Source organism: Hemiscyllium ocellatum, chromosome 5 (assembly GCF_020745735.1).
Source record: "Hemiscyllium ocellatum isolate sHemOce1 chromosome 5, sHemOce1.pat.X.cur, whole genome shotgun sequence".
NCBI classification, from domain to species: Eukaryota; Metazoa; Chordata; class Chondrichthyes; order Orectolobiformes; family Hemiscylliidae; genus Hemiscyllium; species Hemiscyllium ocellatum.
Genome location: NC_083405.1, coordinates 42,315,394 through 42,328,223, shown reverse-complemented (window position 1 = coordinate 42,328,223; position 12,830 = coordinate 42,315,394). Strand labels below are relative to the sequence as shown.

Here is a 12,830-nt window from a genome sequence, read left to right as displayed (position 1 = left end):
TGTGGATGTGATAAGTTCTGAAGAGTTGGAAGAGCAGAAACAGTTTTCCAAAAACAAAAATGACAACATTGAGCAGGAGGAATATTACTTCAGGCATGACAGGGTACATCAAGCATTACCAACCAAACAGGATTAATTGATACCTGGTTCCAGTGGATGAAAGCTGAGCGAAGTGAGCATTCATTAACTGTAGATTTACTTGAAAGGCACACAGTTCTGTTCTGTTGCTAGGTGTAATTTCAGCTTTTTGGTTTGCTTTTTGTTTGCTTTTGAACATTGAGAAGATGCTGGGTTACACTGGGGGAAGAGTAGCACTGAGTTACACAAAGTTTTATGGTGGGTTGAGGCTAAGCTGAGTGTGTTAGTGCTTAAACACCACAGTTGTAAGAACATTCACTTCTATGTGCAATGAAGTGTCAGCTGTGCCACCTATGTGCCTGGAGAAGTGTTTGTTACACAGGATGCGTCTTATAACTTTTAGCACTCACTCACTTGAGGTCTGCCAGCCTTTGTGGCTTACATTTCTTTTTAGAGAGGAGGGAGGGTCAAAGAGCTTGTTATGTTTGGAAGCACTGAATAGTCAAGAGGGTGGAAATATCATTGTGTAGTACCGCGTTACATCATGGCTTACACTTGCAGCATGTGCCAGCAGCTCAAGTGGCAAACACACTTCAAATAATTGACCATGCGTGAGGTTTGAAGGGGAGCAATTGTTAGTAGAATCAATAAGGAGTACAGTCAGTATCGGAATATGGTCACAATCAGTCATGGGGCTCGTCTGATTGCAGACCAGGTCCTGTCCAATGCTGCAGGTCAAGACAACCTGGGGTCCAAGGGTTACAGCATCAGTCGGGGTGCTGAGGAGATATCAGTCTGCTCAGTTCCTGCAATGAGATGAAGAGAGGTATAGGATGCAAATGGATGGAAGAATGCAGGAGCAGGAGAGGTGGTCATGCACCTGAGTGAGTGAAAGGGAAACATAGAAGGTAGAAAGAGTAAGTAGTTTGAGAGGTTGAGGTGTGTGAGAGCTATTGAATGGATGAACTGCATGCATCTAGGATAATTGGTGAGAGTGAGTGTTGAGGCAATACTGAGGAGATAGTGGCCTTATCTATGTGATATGCAGAAAAACATTGTCGTTCTTTTGTACTGCTAGGCATTTCTTCTAACCCAGGTCACAGAAATGACCTGGGATGCTATTAGTGTCCAGACTGCTTGTGTCTAGTGACGTAACCTTCTGCAACAGGATAAAGGACAACCCTCTTCTCCTATACCCCATCTACGAATATCTCCAGGTCTCCGTATGTAAAACAGGGTGTGAGTTTTGCTCTCTGCACCTTCTATTGTATAATAATGACAGGCAGATCCTAGCTTGCAGCACTTGAAGTGATGTGCAGCTGAGCTTTAAATATGATGTCAGTGACATGAGGTCCCAGTAATGGTGAGTACGTCTGCCTCTCCAGCTGTAAGATTCCCCAAGAAAAGCATCAAAAAGCCTGGCTGTATAATTAATGAAGTGAAGAAAGGAAGATTGTGTTCAAAAGCTGTTCTGAGCCATGGTGGACTGGGCCTATGATTCTCACTCCACAGCAGTCAAACTGATAAAGGGAAAGTCCATCCCTTTGTTTTATATAGGACTGTATGTAAAGGCAAGATTTTGGACCAATTTATAATATTATAGCATTGTCATTAGATAACTTTATGACTTGCAGCATGTTCAAATATTTTAAGCTTTATGTTCATAACCTCAGCTTTGGTGTTTTCTGTGTTCAGCTCACAGTCTCCTTCACCAACTTGGAAATGACAGCTTATGCAAAAGCTGGAGCTGTTGCTGAAGAAGTCTTGGGGGCAATCAGAACGGTGGTGGCATTTGGAGGTCAAAAGAAAGAAATTGAAAGGTTTGCATTGTGACTTTTGCCAATTATCAACCAGTCTTCCTTGTTCAATTGTGAGACTTATTTTTCTTCTCTCTTCATGACCTCTTAAGGTACCACAGGAATTTAGGGGAAGCAAAGAAAATTGGTATAAAGAAGGCGATTACTGCCAATCTGTCAGTTGGGTTTGCCTACTTTATAATATTTGGATCTTATGCAATTGGATTTTGGTATGGAACCACTTTGGTTCTTGAGAATTCAGGATATACAATTGGAACAGTTCTCACTGTAAGTATAATAATATTAACTAACATTCTACATACTAGCCTATTTATTGAATAGTACAGCTGTTCAACTGTTAGAGGCTTTATAATCAAGGCCTAACTGGTCTGTTCAGCTATTCATTCCCACAAAATGAATTCCTACCCAATCTCAACAGTAATGCTTTCATCCTTGTTGGTCTTCCATTGCATCATGTGCTCTTTAAGTAAAACGTGCAGATTGACAAAATTAAAATGCCAACCGTCGATAATACTAGAAAAGTTTCATTGCATTAATTTTAAAATACATATTTTTAAGAAATTTGTCAACTTGGGAAGGGATGGACAGCTGGGAATAGAAGATCTTCCATCGATTATATATCCATATATTGAAAAAACAGAGGTGCGGTAGGATATGTCATAGGCAGCTGGTTGTATTCTGCCAGTTTGTCACCTCCTCCAAAGTAATCAATCATAATATTCTCTCTTTAACACTAGTTTTTGGATATGGATTTTTAATGCCATACTTGGGATGTTTTATAAGTTCTTTGTTTTGCATTTATATTTTTAGATTTTTTTCTGCGTCACCTTTGGAACATTCTCTATTGGTCAGACAGCACCCTATATTGAAGCATTCTCTAATGCCAGAGGAGCAGCATATGAAATCTATAAAATACTAGATGAGGTAAAGAAGGAAATGGAAAATTGTACTTCTGCTGTGCTGTATGTTAAAATAGTAGCATTTAATTCATGTGAAAACATTGGAGAAGTTTTAGATTAGATTTAGATTTTATTTTCATGTGTACTTAAGTACAGAAGTACAGGAGTACAGTGAAAACTGTATAATGTCACCACACATGGTACCATCACTGGTATAAAGGTTACCTCTGTTAAAAAATACTTAGGTACAAAATAGGAAAAGAAGCAAAGTTTAAATACTTGACAAAAAAGTTAAGCATTCCCTTAATAGAATAAATGGAAAAATATCTTATTGCAAAAATAAAGCAACTATTTATGTATTTTGAAGGAATGCAATTTTATAATGGAAGTTGAAACATTTGAACCATTCCATGAGAGATGTTGTTGGTTCAAGTATGCTTGCTAATGGTATTCAATCTTCCTACAAAAAAAAATACAAAAGAGTGTATCTCATTTGATGTATGAATATGAGTAATAGAAACTTGGCTGATGCAGATAGAGATTGATTCAAAATGGAACTATGCAAATTAATAAGCAAGTTAAGAAATAGCAGATGATTTTTAATAAACAAATGCATGGAAACCCATGGAAATATATTTTGTACACAGTGACTGGAAGTATATGACTAGAGTTGGAAAAGAAAACTGCGCATTGATAGACTCTTCACTGAAACTGTCTAATCATTACACAGATCTGATCTACAGATACCAGGATAAATCTTAGAACTTTTAATTTTAAGTCAAAGCTAACCATTTATACCTTCCTAAAGTCATTAGAATTCTATGCTCAGCTTTGGCTATCTTGCTTCAACTAGACTTTAATTTGAATAGAAAAAATGAACACAATGTGGGGTAGTTTTCCCAATAAAGGAGAGCTAGGTTTGGGTGAGTGCAGGGAATTAAATCCTTAGAAATTGCCATCAGGATCCCAACATAACCATCAATGCCTCTGGGTTACTACCAGTGGACAATCCATTGATCTCTTGAATAAGTAATTAAGATTATTAGGAAGCAGATTAAGATATTTTTAAATCTCAAATTGTCCAATGTGGAAGGTGGGAACGCATTACCAATGGTTGATAAGGCATCTGGAGGATTAACATACTGTCCTCTTTCTCTCCACTACCACACCCTAGGTCTCTACCTCTTCCTAACTTCTGCACTCTCCTTGCCAAAACAGGCAGGTGTAAATGTTCACAATTGGTTCTATATAGAGAAAGGATTGCCATTTCTAGAGGGTGATTGTGAGGCACAGGTGTAAGGGGACAGTAGCCTTAGTCTTAAGTATTCCTGATGAAGGGCTTTTGCCCAAAACATCGATTTTCCTGCTCTTTGGATGCTGCCTGACCTGCTGAGCTTCTCCAGCACTACTCTAATCTTAGTCTAAGTATTGACAGGTGACTTGGGATATGAGGAGTTAGGAATAAATGGAGCTGTTATGAAGCTTGTTGTGCAGAAGGATGCTGGGAAAGTCACAGCATGAGGCTTGACACCTGTAAATGTTATAATACTCCACTGTGATGGTCGCTTGAGGCCTGGAATCTTCTTCCTGCATTGTGTCTCAGTGGAAGGGACCGCATTCTTCATGCTGACTTCCTTGGTCACTTTCACACATAGCTTGCTTGCTGATTCTCTTCCTCCCATCCTTGGGAAAGCTTACTTCGCAGTAACACCTCAGATCATATACCCCCTTGTTCACCCCAGCTAACAGTGAGTGAACCAAGTGCAATCTTCCCTGAGCTCCCCTGCATTTCTAGAGTTGCTGCAACATTGAAAATCCAAGAACCGATGTCACATTCAAACCCATGCGATAGTCCCTTGAATTAAAAATCCTTTCTTTGGCAAACCCAGTATCCCATGCCGCTCGCCCTCTCTGATTATTCAGAAATTTCAGAGGCAAGATGTTACTTCCATCAGTCTCCTCCATGGGCAGGAGTTACAGGAAAGCTTCCTCCTCCATCATTCAGGTACAGACCCGCAAATAGTCTGACTGTTTTTGACAGGGACCAAGTGTGGATAAAACTGCCCAAAATGTGCCAATGAATGGAGGATCAGTGGTCAGCACTGCTGCCTCACAGCGCCAGAGACCCAGGTTGGATTCCAGCCTCAGGCCACTGTCTGTATGAAGTTTGCGCATTCTCCCCGTGTCTGCGTGGGTTTCCTCCGGGTGCTCCGGTTTCCTCCCATAGTCCAAAGATGGGCAGGTTAGATGAATTGGCCATGCTTAATTGCCCATAGTGTTCAGGGGTGTGTAGGCTAGGCGCATTAGTCAGGGAAAATATGGAGTAATAGAGGAATGGGTTTGGGTGGGTTACTCTTCAGAGGGTCAGTGTGGACTTGTTGGGCAAAAGGCCTGTTTCCAAACTGTAGGGATTCTACGAGAGAAAGAGCATTACCAAAGTTCTGATTTAACCATAGTTGGAGTATGGTGAATTTGTCAATTTGACAAGTCTGGGAAGCAGTGGAAATACAGTAGAGAATGTAGAGATACTTAAGTTAGGATTAAATACATACTTTATCAGATGGCGATTAACTTCCAGCCAGGGGCAGAATTTTGCAGTCTTCTGTCAGTGGCTTTGTAGATGGGGCTGGGAGAGGGAGGTCTGTCCAAAATCCTTGGGTGGCCTTCCTGCTGCTCTGTCTACCCTCAAAACTGGCCAATTCATTGTCACTTCTTGTCCACCCTCAATTTGAAGGGGGTATGTGGAATTCAGGGGCAGGGTAGCTCGGCAAGTCATCCGGCTTGGACCTCGGCCACTAATGGATGTTAGTCCTTCAAGAGCCCCTGTTGTAAGTCAGATGCACCCCTCAGAGATTTGACTCCTCGCCTCATCTGTGGTCTCCTCTTCATGACCCTTCCCTCTTCTCCACAATCCCTTAATCCATTCCCCTGCCCATGGTTTGACTTTCCTTCCTATACAATCCTCTGCACTTACTTGGTCCGCAACTCAGGGAGTTGGTTTCTAGGGATTGTTTGTGACCATTGCCATCCCTGGAAGTGCTGGCTGGGAGTACAGCATTCTGAGGTGCTCCTTTCTCCCAAGTAAGGGGCACAAGTCCCATCTCCAGCCAATCAACTTTGCTCAGTGTGATAACTGGCTTGGGGGCCATTATGATCTGCAGGAATGGGCTCACCAACAACTCTTTGATTGGTAGACAGGGAATCCTACATCTGGAGAAGCCTGCTCCAGATCTCAAAATGATGAAATTTTGAAAATGGAACATGGTAGAAAATCCAGAATTAACAGTGGTGCTTCAGAGAAAAGTCACAAGGATAACTGCAAATATCCAGAACAGGGGAGGAATCGGTTAGCACTCAACTCTGTCCCAAAACCATGAGGTATAACAGGAATAAAGAGAGCAATTGCTGGGAACTCAGTAGGTCTGACAACATCGGCAGAGAGAAAGCAGTTCACATTGCGAGTCCAGTGACACTTCTTCAGAACTGATGGTAGCTGGGAAAGGTACAACTGAAGTAAGTGTCCAAAGAATTAAGCTTGAGGACCACCAAAATTGGTCTTTTCGGCAGGGTCTTTAAGGATTGCTGGATTGACTGCCTATCTGCTGATAATACTGACCACAGAATGTATGGCTGATATCTTTCTCAGATGGGAGCCCTAGGTGCCTACACAATAGTCTTTACCATTTAGTACGAAGATCACTTTTGTTGTGACACCTGCATATAACATCTACCATACTAATGCTTTATGCATGGAAAACAAGTAAAGCACCAACAAATTTCTCAACCTCGGTCTGTGCATTATTGTCTAGGCTTCTGCATCCCTTGTTCAGCAACCAAACCATGACAATACTATCAACATTAGCAAATGAAACAGCTCAAAGAAGAGTTGGGTCATTAAGAATCCTGTTATACAATGAAGCTAATGCATAATTTTCATCTTTTAAAGCTTAATTTTTCACAGCAACATTGATCATTTGCCTGTAGGTAATTAATGATTAACTAAAGCGCAATCTGAAAAGTGTAGGAACAAAGGTTACTTTATATTGCTTGGATATGCCGACGTAAATCAAAACAAGGATGTTCGTTAATTTAGACAAGAACAAAGCATAGTTTTTTGTGAAATATTTTTGAAACATTGAAATCAAAATGTCAGGTTCAAAATATGAGCAGTAAGATATTATTGTCAAAGGCAAAGATGTGAATTGCACTTCAAACAGAAAATAAAGTGGAGAAGTAATTATGCTGCCTGTTGGTCAGTGCCAGTGTGAGGCCAAAGAAAGGTTTAACAGAGTTGTCTGGGTGAGAAAACTATCAAGGAAAGTAGCTCTTTTCCAATAATTTTGTGAAAAAGGGCCAAGGCCTTGAAGTAAAAGATCAAGATTCACAGTAAAGGAGACCATTGATGAGGGAAGGTTGAAAATAAATATGAACTGAAGCAGTGACAAGAGGAAAATAAGCTTCAATTTAAAAACCGAAGCTTATAAAAGGGTGGAAAGACTGAAAAATTTTACTGATTTTAGAATGTTGATGTTGTGGAAATAGTGTTGCAAAACTATGAAACTAATATTTTTTAAAAAACTGTAATGAAAATGTCTAAAGTTTCTGACTGTTTAACATGTTTTGCTGCTAGTGATCTACATTTCCAGAGCCTGTGTTTTATGGGGTTGAGATTACTTTCCAATAGACGTTGTTTAGTTTCAAACTAATGATAATTTTTAAGACTTATTCTCTCCCTTCAGACGTTGTATCTTTGGTTTGGTTTTCTTTTTCAGAAATCTGCCATAGATGGTTTCTCAGAAGAAGGATATAAGCCTGATCAAATTAAAGGAACAGTGGAATTTAAGAATGTACATTTTAATTACCCATCAAGACCAGATGTAAAGGTATCAGAATTTCTTTTTCACATTTGCAACAAAGCTCAGGGCATAAGAAAATGTGTTTAATACTTCTGATTTTAATGGATTTCTAATATTTGAAGTCTCTCTGTATTTAAAATAAATTATGAAAGGACCAGCGAGCTCTGTTGGTTAGAGTGTGCTGCACTAAAATGCCAATTTCACAAGTTAGATCCCTATGCCGGCTGAGATAACTCTTGCAGCTTGCCTTATTGTCTTGCCCCATCTTGGTATCATTGCAATAGCTGATACCTGCAAAACACTTGTTTCATTAGTAGAAAGAGAAACTACTTTTGTGAAACAGAGATATCCAGTTTAGGTGCTTTTTTTTCAACTTACAGAATGTGGGTACCTCTAACTAGGCCAGCATTTATTACCCATCCCTAATTACCCAGCGAGCAGTTCAAAGTCAACCACACTGCTGTGGGTCAAGTCACATGTAGGCCAGGCTAGGTAAGGATGACAGTTTTCCTTCCCTAAAGGGCATTAGTGAACCATGGGTCATGGTAAATTGCCCATAGTATCCAGAGATGTGTAATTTAGATGGATTAGCCATGGGAAATGTAAGGTTACTGGGAAAAGTGGGGGTTGGGGTCTGTGTAGGATGCTCTTCAGAGGGTCAGTGCAGACTTGATATGTCAAATGGCCTGCTTCAACACTGTAGGGTTTTACGATTCTATGATTCTAAACAGCATAATGTTTTATGTCTAATTGTAGACTGGTTTTACAAAAATAACACAGCAGGACCCAGAAGATTGCTAAAATTACTTTTTTAAAATGTACATTTTTTTTAGCTGTTAGTATGCAACTAACTTGACTTCTCTCTTTCCGCAAATTTAACCATTAGAGTGACTATTTAGCCATTAGAGTGATGCAGTTCACACAAGTGCTGCTCTGAAAACGCCATAGAATCCCGACTGTACAGAAAGAGATTATTTAGCCCATCGTGTCTGCAGCAATTCTCCAAAGAGCATCCCACCAAGTCCCCTCTCCATCCCTGCATTTTGCACAGTTAACCACTTAGCCTGCACAATCCACCTAACCTGCACATCTTTGGACTGTTCGAAGAAACCAGAGCACCTTGAAAAAATGCAGCCAGACCTGGGAGAATGTGCAAACTCCACACAGTCACCCAAAGCTGGATTCAAACCTGGGTCCTTTGCAATGTGAGGCTGCAGTGCTAACCATTGAGCCACAGTCATTGAACAGCAAACATCTTGGGGAATTTGGGCTCTTTCTATGAACAAGTCGTAACATAATCATTACCATTTCAACAGTTGCAAAGAGCAATGTTTGAAGCTGGAACATGCCTGCCACGTAATTCCTTTATCCAAATGTTGCAATGGACTGGATCATTAAAGTTAGCTTTGCATTTTCTGTCTTTCAGGAATCTCACTGTATCCATGTACAGTCATCAAAAACTAAAACATAATTGTTCAAAATAAAAAGTAAGGCAATGTCTATAAAGGGAAGAAGCTGGTGATCCAAAACATTCAACCCTTTACATGTGCCTCTTTATATATGCTGACTGTACATCTCCAACACTTCCTTTCTACTTTTTACTTTTTACACTGACCCTTTGAAAAGTAACCCACCCAGACCTATTCCCTAACTAGTCTACATTTCCCTGACTAATGCACCTAGTCTACACATCCCTGAACACTAAGGACAAGTTAACATTCCGAATCGACCTGACCTGCATATCTTTGGACTGTGGAAAGAAACCAAAGCACCTGGAGGACACTCATGCAGACATGGGGAGAATGTACAGTCATCCGAGGTGGGAATCAAACTTGGGTCCCTGGCACTGTGAGGCAACAGTGTTAACCACTGAGTCACTCTGCCACCCCCCTGTTGTAGTTTTATAAAAAGATTTATCAATCACCTGAAGGTAGATTGTCACTAGCCATTTTTCATTGGTTCAGCTTAAGAAGTCTGGTATAGATCTGCAGAAACAGATCTAATTTGAGCTTCCCTTTTTGATGTTGAAAATAAAGGCTAAATTCTTTAAACATGCCACACAAATACCTTACTGAATTTAGCCCTACTGAAAACATTTACACCAACTATTACATCAAGAAATTGATCTTGAGATGGCAGTTCTGCTGCTTTGTTAATTCCTTGGTATGGTCCAATCCTGGAAATGCCACAGACAGCCTGAAATTTCCATTCTACCTCCATCACTTTGAATGTTCAAAGAAAATCTGAACATGAGCTGTTGCCATAACATCTGGACACCTGGGCGCTTTAGAATATTTGTTTTCAGTGGCTTTTAATTGAACTTCATGCTATGTTAAATCATTTTAGTCCATCAGCAAAGCACTGAAATTGATTGCTTTGAATGTTTCTGTAGATTTTAAACGGCCTACAGTTGAAGATTAACAGCGGACAGACAGTAGCTCTGGTGGGAAGCAGCGGCTGTGGAAAAAGTACCACCATTCAGTTGCTACAGAGATTCTACGATCTCCAAGAAGGATCGGTGAGAAACTAGATAGTCTCTGATCTCTAAATAGTTAATAACCTAAAATGGATTAACAAAGTAATCAGTTGTCCTAAGTAGTTGCTTGAGCCTTATATGTACTGTGTAAAAGGTATAGGATCGACTGCTCTTCATGTTGCTGGCTTTGGTTAGTCACATTTCATATTCACTTGCCTGGATGAGTGCAGCTCCAAAAACACTTAAGAAGCTTGCTACCAGCCAAGACTTGATTGGCATCACAGCCACAAACTCTCATTCCCTCCACCAGTAATGCTCAGGAGCAGCAGGTGTATATCACTAACAAAATGCACTTCAAAAATGCTTGGACAATACTTTCTGAATCTACAACCATCTCCATTAACAAGGACAAGAGTACCAGATACTTTGGAACACCACCATTTTCAAGTTCCTTTCCAAGCCACTCACTATCTTGACTTGGAAATATACTGTCATTCCTTCATTGCTGCTGGGTCAAATCCTGGAATTCCCTTCCTAATGCATTATATGTTCACCTACAGGGTATGAACTGCAGTGATTCAAGCAGGCAGTGCACCACCACCTCCTCAAGTTAATGGGCAATAAATGTTGGCCCAACCATTGATACCCACATCCCATGAGTAAATAAAGCAAATAAAAAGAAATTAGCAGAGGAGGTGCTATTGTATAATCCCGTGCTTTCAATCATCCTACATCAACAATCATACCATTGGTCCCAACATATTTTTAATTGCAGCAGGTCAGCTTCCACACCAACCTGAAGGCGAAAACCCCCATTACACCTGATTGACTGACTCTTCACACCATTTTGACTCATGTATGACCCATGACCAAAATTGTTATCATCAGTGCACAAAAGTATTCAAAAGCATGTGATAGACAATAGTCAATCGACAATAGGTGCAGGAGTAGGCCATTCTGCCCTTCAAGCCTGCACCACCATTCAATATGATCATGGCTGATCATCCTCAATCAGTATCCTGTTCCTACCTTATCTCCATAACCCTTGATTCCGCTATCCTTGAGAGCTCTATCCAACTCTTTCTTAAATGAATCCAGAGACTGGGCCTCCACTGCCCTCTGGGGCAGAGCATTCCACACAGCCACCACTCTCTGGGTGAAGAAGTTTCTCCTCATCACTGTCCTAAATGGTCTACCCCGTATTTTTAAGCTGTGTCCTCTGGGTCGGCACTCACCCAACAGTGGAAACATGTTTCCTGCCTCCAGACTGTCCAATCCTTTAATAATCTTATATGTCTCAATCAGATCCCCTCTTAGTCTTCCAAACTCAAGGGTATACAAGCCCAGTCGCTCCAGTCTTTCAGCGTAAGGTAGTCCCTCCATTCCAGGAATTAACCTCGTGAACCTACGCTGCACTCCCTCAATAGCCAGAATGTCTTTCCTCAAATTTGGAGACCAGAACTGCACAAAATACTCCAGATGTGGTCTCACCAGGGCCCTGTACAGCTGCAGAAGGACCTCTTTGCTTCTATACTCAATCCTTCTTGTTATGAAGGCCAGCATGCTATTAGCCTTCTTCACTACCTGCTGTACCTGCATGCTTACCTTCATTGACTGGTGTACAAGAACACCCAGATCTCTTTGTACTGCCCCTTTACCTAAATTGATTCCATTTAGATAGTAATCTGCCTTCCTGTTCTTGCCATCAAAGTGGATAACCATATTATCTACATTAAACTGCATCTGCCATGCATCTGCCCACTCACCTAACTTGTCCAGATCACCCTGTAATCTCCTAACACTCCTCCTCACATTTCACCCTGCCACCCAGCTTAGTATTATCAGCAAATGTGCTAATGTTATTACTAATACTATCTTCTATATCATTAATATATATTGTAAAAAGCTGCGGTCCCAGCACTGATCCCTGCGGTACCCCACTGGTCACTGCCTGCCACTCCGAAATTGAGCCCTTTATCACTACTCTTTGTTTCCTATCAGCCAACCAACTTTCAATCCAAGTTAGTATTTTGCCCCCAATACAATGCACCCTAATTTTGCTCACTAACCTCCTATGTGGGACTTTATCAAAATCTTTCTGAAAGTCTAGGTACGCTACATCTACTGGATCTCTCTCGTCCATCTTCAGAGTTACATCCTCAAAAAATTCCAGAAGATTAGTCAAACATGATTTCCCCTTCATAAATCCATGCTGACTCTGGCCTATCCTGTTACTACTATCCAGATGTGTCATAATTTCATCCTTTATAATAGACTCCAGCATCTTTCCCATCACTGAGGTCAGACTAACTGGTCTATAATTTCCTGCTTTCTCTCTCCCACCTGTCTTAAAAAGTGGTACAACATTAGCCACCCTCCAATCCACAGGAACTGATCCTGAATCTATCGAACTCTGGAAAATAATCACCAACGCATCCACGATTTCTCGAGCCACCTACTTCAGTACCCTGGGATGTCGACCATCAGACCCCGAGGACTTATCAACCTTCAGACCTAACAGTCTCTCCAACACCAATTCCTGGCAAATTTAAATTCCCTTAAGTTCAGGTCCTTCAGCCACTGTTACCTCAGGGAGATTGCTTGTGTCTTCCCCAGTGAACACAGATCTGAAGTACCAATTCAATTCTTCTGCCATTTCTTTGGTCCCTGTAATATATTCCCTTGTTTCTGTCTTCAAGGGCCC

General features: G+C 40.9%; 1 protein-coding gene across 1 annotated transcript in view; it reads left to right on the top strand.

The window, feature by feature from the left end:
• The window catches only part of LOC132815933 (ATP-dependent translocase ABCB1-like), an 80,890-nt gene that overhangs the window by 13,351 nt on the left and 54,709 nt on the right, over window positions 1-12,830 (top strand). The window contains 5 exon segments of the mRNA XM_060825305.1: window positions 1,774-1,898; window positions 1,988-2,162; window positions 2,706-2,819; window positions 7,567-7,677; window positions 10,043-10,168. Of these exon segments, the coding sequence (XP_060681288.1) occupies window positions 1,774-1,898; window positions 1,988-2,162; window positions 2,706-2,819; window positions 7,567-7,677; window positions 10,043-10,168 (651 nt within the window).